The sequence below is a fragment of the Xyrauchen texanus genome, chromosome 11, assembly GCF_025860055.1.
Source record: "Xyrauchen texanus isolate HMW12.3.18 chromosome 11, RBS_HiC_50CHRs, whole genome shotgun sequence".
Classification (NCBI taxonomy): Eukaryota; Metazoa; Chordata; class Actinopteri; order Cypriniformes; family Catostomidae; genus Xyrauchen; species Xyrauchen texanus.
The window spans coordinates 37,564,469-37,579,380 of record NC_068286.1 but is presented as its reverse complement, the minus strand read 5'-3'; the positions used below and the strand labels follow the sequence as shown (position 1 = coordinate 37,579,380).

General features: G+C 38.3%; 1 protein-coding gene across 2 annotated transcripts; it reads right to left on the bottom strand.

The window, feature by feature from the left end:
- Window positions 1-362: 362 nt before the first annotated feature.
- snx8b (sorting nexin 8b) lies at window positions 363-13,896 on the bottom strand. Of its 2 annotated transcripts, none has more exons than XM_052137947.1 (12): window positions 13,776-13,896; window positions 13,316-13,386; window positions 8,667-8,858; window positions 8,006-8,126; window positions 7,766-7,902; window positions 6,955-7,035; window positions 6,502-6,662; window positions 4,876-5,005; window positions 4,578-4,646; window positions 3,937-4,068; window positions 3,387-3,536; window positions 363-1,433 (listed from the first exon to the last, which is right to left on the bottom strand). In XM_052137947.1, exons 3-12 carry the CDS (start codon window positions 8,799-8,801, stop codon window positions 1,296-1,298), a joined length of 1,254 nt encoding a protein of 417 aa, XP_051993907.1. In that variant the 5' UTR covers window positions 8,802-8,858; window positions 13,316-13,386; window positions 13,776-13,896; the 3' UTR covers window positions 363-1,295. The 2 variants fall into 2 exon arrangements, with proteins under 2 accessions (XP_051993907.1, XP_051993908.1); XM_052137948.1 differs by having other exon boundaries at window positions 8,667-8,832.
- Between the last annotated feature and the right edge of the window lie 1,016 nt (window positions 13,897-14,912).

Genomic DNA, 14,912 nt, shown 5'->3' with positions numbered 1-14,912 from the left:
ACATTTTGACCAGTGTGGCTCACACAATGACAAAAAACAAAACCTAGTTATTGTGTCAGTAAATTGGCCAGTGCCACCAATATGAAAAAATTTCTATCTATCCATCTTTATGAAAAAATGTCATATTGGTGGCATTGGCCAATTTACTGACACATTAACTAGGGTTTGAAGCATGATTAAAATGTTTTGGTTGAGTTACTACATTTAGGAGACATGCAAAAGTGTTGTGATGTCCCATAAAACAGTTGTGACAATTGCACTTACCGTTTAGAGAATGTTAAGAATGTTTGAGAAAATTAGCCAAAGCGATTGAGAAAAACTGTAATATGTTGGACTCACCACAGGTTTTCAAAGATCTGGGGTTATTTATTTGAATTTGAGCACGCATATTGCATCAAAACAAATGAGTGTGGTTCACATTTTTAAAAGAAAGAAAACTAAATAAGAATTATTACAGTAAATGAAAAAGTTAAACAATAGCGCAGACATTGGAATGTTGCTATCAAAGGATGCTTTTCTACTGGACATTTTGAAAATAAATAAACTTTATAATCTCTTGATATACTGTATAAATGTCTCCAAAAGGTATTTAGACATTAAGCCATAATTCAATTGTATAAATGTCATTGCATTACATCAAATATAAAGCAGCAAAATGGGCAATTATACAGTAAAGAAAGAAAGTACAAGCAAAACATTTCATAAGAAGAAATACAGTATGTGGTTTTAAGTTAAAGACAATTAATATACTGTTCAAAATTAAGAAAAAAAAAAAGTATTTTGACACTGGTTTATATAAAGTCTGCCACTTTTTGGTTGGCAGACTTAGTGGAACATGTTCATAGTTAATGTAATTACTACATTGATTAGTGTGATTACTACACCTGAGGTTACTTTGCTACCTGTGTAAACATGAGGGCAACTGACATCTGACATCTACTAAAAATGGCTATGGGATCAGATCAAAAAATGTCTAAGGAAAATAAAGTTAGATAGGAAAAGTTTTAGAATAATTTGTTTGCATATGGTTTGATATTTTGTATCTCATATAGTGTAATGTTATACATTTGTAAAAGTGGCTTAAGTGTCCAAATAATTTTTGTAGCCACTATGTTCTGTTTGTATATGCTATGTATTTGGAAAAGCCATCAACAAATGTGTTAAAGTATATACAGTACAATTAATGAAGAAAAAGAAAAAATGAACCAAAACATTACACTGTAAAATAGTCAGGGATATTGGGGTAAAACCTGGGTATTTTCTGGGTTGGGTGTCACCTCATCCTCATTTTCTGGTTATGAAGGTGCAACAACAGTGCAGGCCTTTAGTCCTCTGGAGGTATGTGTTTGAGAAGAGGAACGAGACTGGACTTCATTAGCGTTTTCAAACAGAGACTTCAGTTTTGGATGCAGGTCACCCCACACATCACCCATCTATGTGGAGTTAAAACAGTAGTATTACTAAACATAATAGTATTAATAATCAGCTGAAGCCTTGAATGAATAGTACACTCAAATATATTTGTTAATTTAATAATTTACATCTCGTTCTCAACCCATTGCCGCAGGGCAGAGGGCGGGGCCAGGTCGTGATTCCACACACCCGGCCGCTAAATGGGGTGATTAGCCCGAGAGGGATAAGGGCTGACTGGAGACGGCAGTGCTCTCTGAGAGAGAGATTTACGGGCAGCTGTCTGACACCTGTGTGTGTTTGTGTCTTTTGGTTCAGTTCTTCGTTAAACTATTATTTATATTGTCAAGCCAGTTCTCACCTCCTCCTTTCCATTAACCCCTGGTGCCATCGTATGGATTACTTTTATGCTGCCTTTTCTGTACTATTTGGTGCTTCAAAGTTCTGGTCACCATTCACTTGCTTTGAATGGACCAACAGAGCGGAGATATTCAACTCAAAATCTGTGTTTGTGTTCAGCATTAAGTCATACACATCTGAGATGGCATGAGGGTGAGTAAATGATGAGAGAACTTTTATTTTTGGGTGAACTATCCCTTAAAGGCTAATGCTTTAAATCAATAAAACCTACCTCCCTACCTTAAACCTAAGGTTAAACCTACACCTTAAACCTTAACCTAACCAATAGTCAGTGTTGGGGAGTAAAAGAATGCATGTAATGGGAATGCTTATTTAAAATACAAAATATAAGTAACTGTATTCCACTACAGTTACAATTGAAATAATTGGTATTTAGAATGCAGATACATTCAAAAAGTATTTTGATTACGGCAAAGATTACTTTGCATTTTATTGTCATTTTTCATTTAATAGATGGAAAACAGATGGAAAACATTTATACATATAAATGATGTGATCCAAAGAGCATTTGAACAGCAGTAAAACACTTTCTTATGATGTGTTACATTCATACGAACAGACAGAGAAGTAAGTTTGAAGTAAGTTTGAGCAGAAGAAATAGAAATAAACCTTGCGTAAATTGTCAGCTTTATGCTAAGCTAAAATGCTATTTCTAACCATTTTACATGCACATGTTACTAGGCATGATCATATTTTGTTATCAAGAAATTCACGTTGGATAATACATATTTTTTTTTCTGGTAAGACCTTTGATATTAGGTAGATAAAATCGTATTCTTGATAATAATTTTTGCATTGTTTTCCTGTAAAAATATCTAAAAATCCTTAAAACAAGATCAATTTGATTAATCTTGTTTTAGAAACAACACTGCATAAGATATTTAGGAGAGAATGTATTTTGAACATGTGTATTTTATCTTACTGTACTGGCAGAGTTTTTATAGTCAAAACAAGTGAAAAAATCTACCAGTGCTGAAGAAGTAATCCAAAGTATTTAGAGTACATTACTAACCTTGAGTAATATAATGGAATACGTTAAAAATAACATTTTACAGCATGTAATCTGTAATCTGTAGCGGAATACATTTCAAAAGTAACCCTCCCAACCATGTCAATAGTGTCATAATGAGCAAATATATGTGCTGTCGCTTTAACAAAATTTTCAGCACTTTCAGCTCACATGTCAATTCGTGTGCTCTTCTTCAGGACTCATACCCCTGTCCTTTGTGTTGCAAGTGCAATACGCTATTACTTGAGCTACTCAGGGACAGATTACCGACTGGGCCAATGGTCCAGTGGTGCCCTTGGCTTTAAGGCTGCGCTATCTAGTGACCCCCCCCCGCTTTGGGCATGAACAATGAACAACAACATTTGGGTGGAGGGGGGCCCTTGGAGATAATTGTCCCCAGGGCCTTTGCAAGTCATAATCCGTCCCTGGAGCTACTGCGCAATTTTAATCACACTTGAAAAAGCTTATGAATGTAGTTGGTTATGTAATGCACTTGTCAAATGTATCGCTTTACAAGTCATACGATATTGTGTTAGTGTAAACGCACCTCTTTGTGTCCTTGTATCTGTGAGTGGACAAATGTCCCCAGAATGGAAGTTACAAGTGGCAGATGTGTGAAAACCAGTTGAGTTTCTTGATGAAGACACAAAAGGGAGAAATAGCTCCTCATCTCCATGGTGATTATTGTGTTTTCTTGCTGTAAAATAAAATGAAGATAAGAAATGTAATCCCTTTCATTTTTGTGCATACTTATAAGGTATGTTCATGTTTTATTTATTTTAATTTATTTGTTGTTATGTACCTTGGAGGACCATGTACATGCCATGATATGGGGTATATGGTAATGTGATAGATGGCATATGAATATTCGAATACTACAGTAAATTGGTTAGTGCCAATATAAATATAAAAACTGAAAAAAATAAAAAATGGTGTTACTTAAGCCACTTAGGCTATTTGATAATGTTAACTGCCACTTTTCAAGTTCCAATCAATTCCAGATACATTATTTTCTCATTTACTGTAATATTCAATTTCATTATCAATCATTATGGAAGCAATATAAAGCTTGAATTTGTGTGTGTTAAATGTATTACCTGTGTAAGTCTAGACTCTGGCTGCTCCGAGAAGCTCTGCCTCTTTAAATGTGTCGCCACAGGCCCGTTGCGCTTTTCAAATGCTCTCTGATGCTCTAACAGCACACCACTGTCATGGCGATCACACAGGTCCTATAAACAAAATACATTAAAATATGTTGTATAGTAGGATCTGAATGTTGCTAATGACAGTCTGTTCAATTGTTAAAAGTGTAAAACCTTTGCCCGTTCACAGATATCAGTTACAGCATACATGTAAAATTACTTCACTACACTTTCCATTACCAAATGCACATGGACCTTAAACACTTTTTAAATGCTGTTTTGTAATACTTCTTATGGTGTATGCGTATATACACTCTTTATATTCTCCTGCTATAAAAACCAAGTTGTGGTGGTCAAATGGGTTTTTGCTTGTTTTTCGATGGCAACTGCTTTCTTACCTATCCACAGTGGTCAATCAGCTCTACACTGATGATCTAGGTTTATCTTGAACATCCATCTAGAGCAGCCTGGACCCTCTAATGACCATAAATGACCACTTTGGACCAGCTTAGACTAACTAGATTTGGCTGGATTTTTGAGCAGAGTAATAATACCACAAATAGCCTACACACTCAGTTCTTACTGTTATTACTTACTTTATATGATTGCAGCTGTTCAAGGAAAAGATTCAGTTTCTCGACGACCTCGTCCTCCTCTCTGCTGCCCTGAAGAAAAATAATTTGTTGTTTTTTTCTGTTAAATATTCAGTTTAATTTGTATTCAACCAGACCAAAATTTGCTCCATAATATTGTGTCTTTGATGACATTGCGGTGTTAATTTGTGATTAGGGTCTTTTTTTGTCCAGTGAAAGAAAAAATGGGTCTAGTAGCTACAATTCATTGATGTGAATAATATTAGTCAATGCTCAATAATGATGGATTTTTGTTCAATACCTGGTGTGCTGCTTTGTCAGCAAGTAGACCAAATTCTCCTGACAGTTCCACAAGTGACTTCCTCTGAGTCTTCCATGCTTTGCCTAATGTGGCACTATCAGGCAAATCTGATGTGTCCGAACCCAGTTCACTACAGGGGAAATCATGCAATTGGGTTATTTTACAATAACCTAACCTAAATCTGAAATTAAATATATAATTATTTACTACAAACATTGATGGAGATGTAATTGATTACTCTTTTAAAGAGATAGTTCACCCAAAAACGAAAAGTCTTTCATCATTTACTCACCCTCATGCAGTCTCAGTTGTGTGACTTTCTTTCTTCTGCTGAACATAAAAAAGTTTTTTAGAAGAATATCTCAGCCCTGTTGGTCCATTCAATGCAAGTGAATGGTGGCTAGAACTTTGATGGTCCAAAAAACATAAAAATAATCCATACTAGAGTCCAGTTGTTAAATCCATGTATTCTGAAGTGATTTGATTGGTGTGGGTGAGAAACAGATCAGTATTTAAGTCCTTTTTTACTGTAAATCTCTGCCCAGAAGGTGGCGATAGGCATGAAGAATGTGAATCGCCAATACAAAAGAAGAAGATTGAGAACGTGAAGGTAAAAGTGGAGATTTATAGTTAAAAATGACTTAAATATTGATCTGTTTCTCACCCACACCTATCATATCACCTCAGAAGATATGAATTAAACCACTGGAGTCATATGGATTACTTTTATGCTGCCTTTATGTGCTTTTGGAGCTTCAAAGTTCTGGCTACCATTCACTTGCATTTTAGGGACCAAAAGAGATGAAATTTTCTACTAAAATCTTTGTTTGTGTTCTGCAGATGAAAGTCATACACATCTGGGATGGCACGAGGGTGAGCAAAGGATGAGAGAATTAAAATTTTTGGGATAACTATCCCCTTAAAATTAGGAAACAGAAAAAACTATCTAATCTAATTTGAACATAAAAAAGCTTTTAATATCAACAGATCATAAAAACCTGGAGCAGCTACACATCTGGAGTACACTGAAAATGTACTGAAACCAATTAATAATAATTCATATTAATTTAATTAATATAGACATTTAAAATGAACAAGGTCACATTTATATTTGACTTTTTGGTTAAAATAACAGAAAATATATGTATAGTATTCATTCATTAATAAATAATACTATAAAAATCTTTTAAACTTTGTCTGAAGATTTAATGTCAGTGGTGTTACTCTCTTATGAATGTATGTCTCTTTTGAATTAATCAGAAAGTGCTTTTGAGCTATTTCTTATCTGAAGGGGTTATACAAATTTGTGGGAACCTGACCACTTTTACTTTCTTTCTTTTTTCTTTTTTGTACTTTTTCTCAGCTGGTCTGTAACATTTTGCTATTGCTAAGAATTACTTCTACTGTATCTTGTGTGCTAATATTTTTGATGGTTTGCAGGTTTGCAAACAATTATATTTAAATTCACAATACTAAACAATTATAGAAAACTAAAAGCTTCATTGATGTTTGACAGTAAACAAACATACATTCCATATGTTTCATCATTGTTAATAATGGATAGATGTTACGATAAGTAAATGGCATGTAAATGTGCCATGGTGTCGTAATCTCCCTCCTGTATACCTCAGGTCTTTGCCAAACATAAACAGATCTGTGGAGTTCTCCCGTGAGCGATGTGCCATCCGCTCGGCTACATCTCTGAGTTTATAAAAACTGCTGTGGATATTTGCAATGACTTCTCGGTTAGCGGCAGCCTGGCTCTGTATGTCTGCTGGAAGGTACACCTTTAAAAAAAATTATAATAATAATTTCAATACAAATAGAATTAGAGTTATACAATAACACAGTAATGGGTCCATATTATAATATCATGGTATACTTTAATATATAGCCTACCAAATGACTACCATATACATATGCCATTGTATTTACATGGTACTCCAAGGTGTTTTGATAAATACCATGTAAAAAAAATCCCATGGTACTATTTACACTTTAAACAGTTTTTGTATTGCCCCACAGATGTGTATGAAAAATAAGCAAATTCAGGTAAACACATATGCAGATTTTACCTACCTTGCCATGCAAAGCCATTTGTGAGGTCAGGAACTCATCACCTGTTTTTTTTAATGATTCACGCAGCTTGTTTTGAATGTCCTGTAACAATAATTAAAATTAAATTTGATTAACTATTTAGCTTTCTACTGATTTGCTACACTATTCATGTGATTCATAAGACTGGTGACCCCTAGTAATGAGGTTCCCACACAAGATAACATAATGTAACAACATAATACTAACATCACATACTTGTATACTAGACAGGTATAGTTCCAAGACATTATTTATTTTCCATTGATTATTGATATTTTCCAGAATTATTTTAACCAAACATATATTTTTACAATTGTTCGTGACACAAAATACTTTCAGAATACTAATTAATTGGATAGTTTCAGTCCTGGATGCTGATTAGTCAATACAGCTTGCCATATGTAACATATGTTTAAATGTTACATGATTATCTTCTAGAGCTACTATATATCTTAGATCTAGTGGAAAGATAGCACTATGAAATTGCTTAATAAAATAATATTTTTTAAGAAAATTTGTGACCTTTTTTAAATGTAATAATCTTTTTAAAAAGTAGTACGACACTCAAGGCTGCCCTATATTGTGCCTTACAATGCCCTTTAATTGAGAGCAAACATCCTTTTTTTTTAATTGAAATTCATTTTTATTTGTTTAGGATAAAATCTCACAAAACCTCAGATGCCAGTAGATATACATCCTTTCAACAAATCACATCCCCCCACTAAAATGCACCTACTGTATATTGTCAACTGTCTATCAGTTTTACTGCCTTCAGCTGGTTTCCAAGACTTACTGCGCTGCTTGCTGAGAGGAAGATGTTGACCAGTTCATCTCCGGCTAGCACTGGATGTCTAATCACCAGGGTCATGAACCTTTGTAAGCCACGGCGACGACTGTCATTAAACTCTCGATCTGATATTGAGTTCAAAACTGAGAGTGAGTGGGAGGGGGAGAAGAAATGAGAGAGTTTTAGTTACATAACAATCTGGCATAAGATACAAGTCAATTTCACGACAATTTTCTTAAATCTCACCGCCTTTGAGGATGCGTTTGGGGGGCAGGGGCGGAACCATCCTGTAAATAAACTTTTGGAGTAGCAGACTGTGGAACACCTCAAAATCACTGTACCTGCGTTGCACTGGGACCTGGAAACACTATAAAAAGGATGGAACAATTAATACTTTTAGGAATTGTACAATTCTGTAGGAAGTAGAGGAATTAATATTGGAATGATGAAAGTTGAGAGATAGTGTTTTAAAGGGATAGTTCACCCAAAAATATTACATTTCTCTCTCATTTAATCACCCTCATGCCATCTCAGATGTGTATGACTTTCTTTCTTCTGCAGAAAACAAACAAAGATTTTTTGGAAAGGCATGAGGTTGAGCAAATAAAGAGATAGTTTTCTTTTTTGGGTGAGCTATCCCTATAAGTTAGTGTTTGTGGGTCACAGGTATGTTCTAATAGGGTTGCGGACAGCAGGGAAAAACAATACAAAATGCCAGTAACAAAATTAAACTAACCATATACATATGCATTATTATTATTAGCATTATTGTCACTTAGTTGAAACCAAATTGGACATATTTTAATAAGGACAGAGCGTGAGACATGCCCTCATCCTCAAAAACCAACAAACACATCTTGTAATAAAACTTTGTTTAGGTTTATGTATAGATAACAATTATATATACCTTGCTAATAATACGGTACTCCACATGTTTGAGAAAGGGCAGTCCTTTCCGCTGAGGTTCTATCTCCACTAACACACTATCTCCAAGCTCTTTTAGAGATAGCCCATCCAATGGGATTTGTTGACCCAGATGCATCTTATTTGCACCTGACAATAAGCATACAGCACTGCCAGATAACAAAAAGAGGAATATCTGTTGAAACAAGATTGGATCAATTAATGGTTCCTATGGTACAACAACCAAACAACACTATCTATTGTCGGTCTATTGTCAACAATAAGACATTGTTTCCGTTCAGCAATTACTCATAGTTGTGTAAAATGGAAGCCGATTTTGCATTTTAAATAATTTTGGTTGAATAACGTCTAGGTTACTGTTGTAACCTCCGTTCCCTGATGGAGGGAACAAGACGTTGTGTCGAAGAAGCGACACTAGGTGTCTCTCTTGAGAGCCTCGCGCATTTCTGAACTTGACAAAAGGCCAATGAGAAATTGGCAGACAGAATCTGCATAGGTATAAAGGGAGGGCAATGCATCTGTTCATTCAGGATTTTGCCTGAGGAGCCGAAAATGAGGTTCGGCCATAACAGTGGCTAAGATAAGCGATGTGGCCGGGAGGTCACAACATCTCGTTCCCTCCATCAGGGAACGGAGGTTACAACAGTAACCTAGATGTTCCCCATCTGTCGCTCACTTCAACGTTGTGTCGAAGAAGTGACACTAGGTGTCCATTTTTAATCACGCCATGCGCTGAACTGTGTATGTGCGCTGTTGATGCAGGTACGGGCAGGCGGTTGCGTGCCAAAGCGACAGGCCGTGTCAGACTGCACGTACCCTTCCCCAACGCCCCATAAAATCGTCATAACTTTTTGGTTCCCTACACCTTGACATGGGGGAACAAGGCGACGTGCCAAGCATGGGAGCAAGCTGCGCCATCTTAACGCTATCACACGCATCGGGGAAGATGATCTTTCCCAATTCCTATTCTTTCAGTGGGGAAAGACTCTGCGGAGACCACACCTGCCCAGGCTGGGAGAGGTAAAGAGTGGTGAAATTCATCACATGGGATTCCAGGTCGCATGTGGAGAATGGCGCGGTGGTAGATCCTACCTTACTGGGAGGGAGGAGTTGCTACAAACACGGTGACCGGGAGGGCAGCGGGGACTGCCTAAGGGAGATGCGGGAAAATACACACTGGGGCCCGACCTGTGGAGCACCTATTCCAGTACAGAGTAGGTTGAGTACTCGTAGTGGGTCTGGTTGGGGAATTCCCCAGAGGGCTAGGGAGGAGTCATCCAGGGAGCCGAGTTAGTGGGATCTCCTGGGATCAGAGCGCACGATATTACAGTTGAGGGAAAAGGTGCTAGGTGCAAGCAGTACACCCGGTCAGTTGTTACCGCGTTACGGAGTTCTACCGGCTTGGACCTGAGAGAACACGGGATGAAATCGACTCAACCCTGAGATTGTAAAATCTCGTAAAGGTATTGGGTGTTGCCCAACCCACTGCTCTGCATATGTCTGCTAGGGAGGTGCCTTTGGCCAGTGCCCACGAGGATGCCACACTTCTCGTCGAGTGTGCTCGAACCCGCAAGGAGTCGGGCACGGCCTGGGTGTGATAGGCCAGTGGGAAAGCCTCTGTTTGGAGACAGCATTCCCTTTCCGCTGTCCACCAAAGCAGACAAAGAGCCGCACAGAACATCTAATGCTCTGTGTGCATTCCACATAAGTGCGCAGGGTGCGTACTGGACACAGCAATGAAGGGGCTGGGTCTGCCTCCTCCCGGGGCAGCGCTTGCAGGTTCACTACCTGATCTCTGAAGGGAGTCGAGAGTCCACTCTCCGCTGGGCGTACCCTGTCATGACAGCACGTCCGCTGCCACGTTGAGGCTGCCCGGGATGTGAGTGGCACGCAGCAACTTGAGTCCAAAGGAGGAGACGGCTGGCGAGTTGTGACATGTGACGGGAGCATACGCCACCTTGGCGATTTATGTACGCTACCGTCGTGGTGATGTCTGATCGGATCAAGACGTGCTTGCCCCGAACTAGTGGGAGGAATCTCCAAGTGCGAGAAGTAAAGCCAGCAACTCTAGGCAGTTGATGTGCCAACGCAGCGTGGGCCCTTTCCAGAGGCCTGCGGCTGCGTGCCCATTGCACACGGTGCCCCAGAACGCGTCGGGACACCTACTGTAAAGGGACTCCTGTCTGTAAAAAACAGAGGTCTGTCCAGGGTTTGAAAGTCTTGCGGCAGGCGGGGGTGATAAACACACAGTGCATGCCACGGTGCCATGCCTGTCTCGGGACTCTAGACACCGCCGCGGAGGAAGCCATATACCCCAGGAGCCTCTCGTCGTCGAGGTAGTTGAGTATGCGAATGCCTGCTTCCCGTAGCGGGGCAAAGGTTGTCTCTGCGACCTTCGTAAAGATGCGAGGGGACAGGGACATGCCAAAGGGGAGGACTTTGTACTAACACGCCTGGCCGTGGAACGCGAACCGTATAAAGGGTCAATGTCGAGGCAAAATCGAGACGTGGAAGTATACGTCCTTCAGGTCTACCGCTGCGAACCAATCTTGAGCCGGACGCAAGTTAAGATGTGTCTTTGCGTGAGCATTTTGAACGGGAGTTTTTGCAAGGCCCGGATGAAAACTCGTAAGTCCAAGATCGGTCGTAAGCCGCCGCCTTTCTTGGGTACGATGAAGTAAGGGCTGTAGAAAACCCTTCTTCATCTCGGCTGGAGGGACAGGCTCTATTGCGTCTTTTTAGTAAGAGGGTCGCGATTACCAGCACGCAGGGAATTGGCATCTTCGCCGTGCACCGCGGTAAAGCGGACACCCAAAAGGTGTGATCGTGGCCCAGACACACGAGGTAGCACCTGTGACCATCAGGAGCAGAGAGAAATCTATGCATCCAGGAACTACACAGGGGCGGAAGGGCATCTTTAGAAAGACGCGTCCTGAAATGTTCAACGCCGCTGTGTATTGCTCTTTTAGAGAATCAAACTCTTTTACAAATATTCTCTTTTAGAAAGCGCTGTCGAAGCGCCCAGGGGCAAAGCTGGGCAGAGAAGGAGGAAGCCGCTGGTATGCGCCATAGATCCAACAGTATACACTCTTAGAGATGAGGTGAACAGTTTTGTGAATCGCAGCTCACTGATCACACAACCGGTCAGCTCCAAAGAAAATTTCTGAATGAACAGACGCATTTCCCTCCCTTTATACGCATATGTCCGGGGGCGGGACATGCAAATTCTGTCTGCCAATTTCTCATTGGCCTTTTCTCAAGTTCAGAGATGTGCGAGGCTCTTAACTCTTTCCCCGCCAAACACGGAATTTTCCGGGTTTTATGAAAAAACGCTTCCCCGCCAAACACGGAATTTTCCGGGTATCCGTGTTTTAGGTGGTATATGTTTTGAAAGAGTACGCAACTCTTTGATCAAAGAAACAGACTGCGATCGTCTCAAACGTGAAGTGGAACACTATACTAATACTAAAGCACTTGTTTGATAAAAATGCCTTTTTCTCAGCTTTTTGTCCGAAATGTTGTTTTTGACAAAACCTACCTCTGTTCAAGTGGCAATAAAAAAAGAACAAATGAAGATAAAATAAAATCGTATAAAATAAAATAAAAAAATTTTTTGCCTAAATGCAGAGGCTCAGATCTTTATTTTGATATATAGCATCTTCATATATTCATGGAAGAAAATATTCTGCGGGCCATTAAAGTTTAGCGAAAATCGTCAAAAACCCTGGCGGTGGCTGGCAACTTTTTTTAAAAACGCTGGCGAGGAAAGAGTTAAGAGAGACCCCTAGTGTCGCTTCTTCGACAACGTCGAAGTGAGTGACAGACGGGGAACAGAAAATTAAACATCCATTTGTATTATATAATGCTCTTGCAACTGGGAAAAACATACTGGGAGTATTGTGATGGATTTACAATCATCCCCAAAATAGATTAAGTGAAGCGTTTTAATCTTCTGTTGAACAAAGTGACCTATTTTAGATCAGATAACACAAGCGACAGAGTATCAAACCACCTTTTCAATTAAATAATACTATGATGATTTACAATGTTCATTATGTTTGCCAATTAGAAGTATATTTAAATGCATCTTTTAACAGGATTTTTGAGTAGTTTACATGTCTTGAGGTGTGACATGCTATAGTAAATCTAAAACAACTTTAAACAGCATTTTGCAGTAAATTCTTTTAATATTATAAATCATGCAGCTTTTATGACCTCAGTATTAATTCAGAGACTTCATGGAATATTTTCTTTTTAAAATGCATTTATCACATTTAAAATGCACTAGTGAAGGCAAAAAGGTGATGGTAAAAAAGCTAAATGTAATTATTTTTTTTAAACTAAGGACCAAAGATATACAGCACATTCATATATATATATATATATATATATATATATATATATATATATATAAAAGAAAGTCCATGGACACATATGTTTGTTATTTACACATATTTCTAAATGTAAACAAGATTTTGTATTTACATGTACGTTTTGTAATTTTGCAGACGGTTTTATTCAAAGCAAATTACAAATATGGAACACAAGCTGTTTGTCTTACACATTGTATGCCGTTGCATGTCTCTGTGTGTACTTAGGTTCTGTGAGCTTTGTAAAAATAGAATTTGTTACCTTGTCACTGGGGCAATGGGTGATCTCAGGTGATCCTCAAGTTTTGATTTAACTGTGCAACACTGATATGTCTGTGATTGAGAGAAAAGATTGAAAGAGAAATTACAGATTTCATTTGAATATAGCCATATCTAATAAATGACAAAGAAAAAAGTAGTAAGCAAGTTTATCATATTTCTTACTTGTCCTCCTATGCTTTCATCAAATATTCAAAAACATTACGCTTACTTGGCCGTTCAATGAAATTTAGCAACGAACACCTACATACCATTTTCTTTGCCCGAGATGCAAAATGCAATACAATACTTTCATATAATGTATCGCTAAATAAATTTTTTTACAAATCAATATAACTGAATATAAATATTGAACATTGTAAAAAGAACAATACATTTCCTCTCAGTGTGAAATGCACAAGCTTATTGAGGATGTTTGTTATTCTTGAGTGAAATTGTCTTACCTGAACTGCCTATGTGAACGATTTGTTGGCTTTGCTCTGGAGTCCCTATAAGACCTACAGCTGCACCTAAACTGCCCTCTTCATGCCTGATTGTGGCTAGACCAACAACACCAACAGATCAGATATCATCTCTTCTTTTTCTACCTCCCTTTCTCTATTGCTTTTCTCTGTCCCTCCCCTTCTCTCTGCATCCCATCAACACACACATATTACCATTAATCACCTTAAGAGGATAGGACCTCTTTAAAAAACATCACAGCCTCTTGGGAGGCGAGCTGGAATTACAGCTTATATAACTGGGTTGTAATAATGAGAGTGGCCCTGAAAAAGCTTTAGAGTATTTGTTTAGACTTCAAAAGCTTTGCAATAGAGCTGCTTGACAACCAGAAGGGGTTGAGTCAGGTCATTCCACACATTCATACACCACTATTACAATTAATTGAAAGAATAGACGATTATTAAATAATAAAATCTTGAAATAATGTAATATTTTTTGAGAAGCTATGGGACGGTATTAACCGGTGGCTTTTAATACGTAATCCCTAAAACAAATCCATCTATGAGATGTCCATTATCATGTGTAGGTAATGTGATGTGGTAATAAATAACCAAATGCAAGGTCATAGTCAATGTCTTTTCCCTACAATTACTGCTCAATTTCAAATTAAAGCAGCGGAGCAGGAATATCCCACCTAATCCCAACGCAGTAAATTATTTCACATTAAATTTGGAAAACATACACTTTCTATATTACATTTACTTTTTTGAATAGACAGCTACATTCTAAAAAAATAGAAGCTACTGTAATTAGGAAATAGTAATAGTAAATTCTGGTAGTATCCCATAATAAATTATACATTAAATGTATACAATATATCTTCTGTATATCTACTGCTTTATCTACCAACTCTTGCTTCTACTGGGGTGTCTACATGGCAGGGCCGTGAGGATGCACGCCTGGCGCTGACTTGCCCCAATCAGCGGGAGAGAGATAAAGAGGAGCTGGAGACGCCATTGAGGGGGAGAGAGATGCACGCAGCTGCTGTGTGTGTGTGTCTCAATGTTTCATGTGCTGCAGAAAGCAAAGTTTTATGTTGTGTTTGTTTATTAAGTCTTTTTAGTTGATAACCCGGTTCC

Coding starts and splice junctions, on each gene's coding strand:
- snx8b (XM_052137947.1), bottom strand. CDS start 8,801: ATGCATCTGGGTCAACAAATCCCATTGGATGGGCTATCTCTAAAAGAG. Junction 6,663..6,954: donor AAATGGCTTTGCATGGCAAG/GTAGGTAAAATC, acceptor TTTTTTTTAAAG/GTGTACCTTCCAGCAGACAT. Junction 3,537..3,936: donor CAGAGTCTAGACTTACACAG/GTAATACATTTA, acceptor TTTATTTTACAG/CAAGAAAACACAATAATCAC.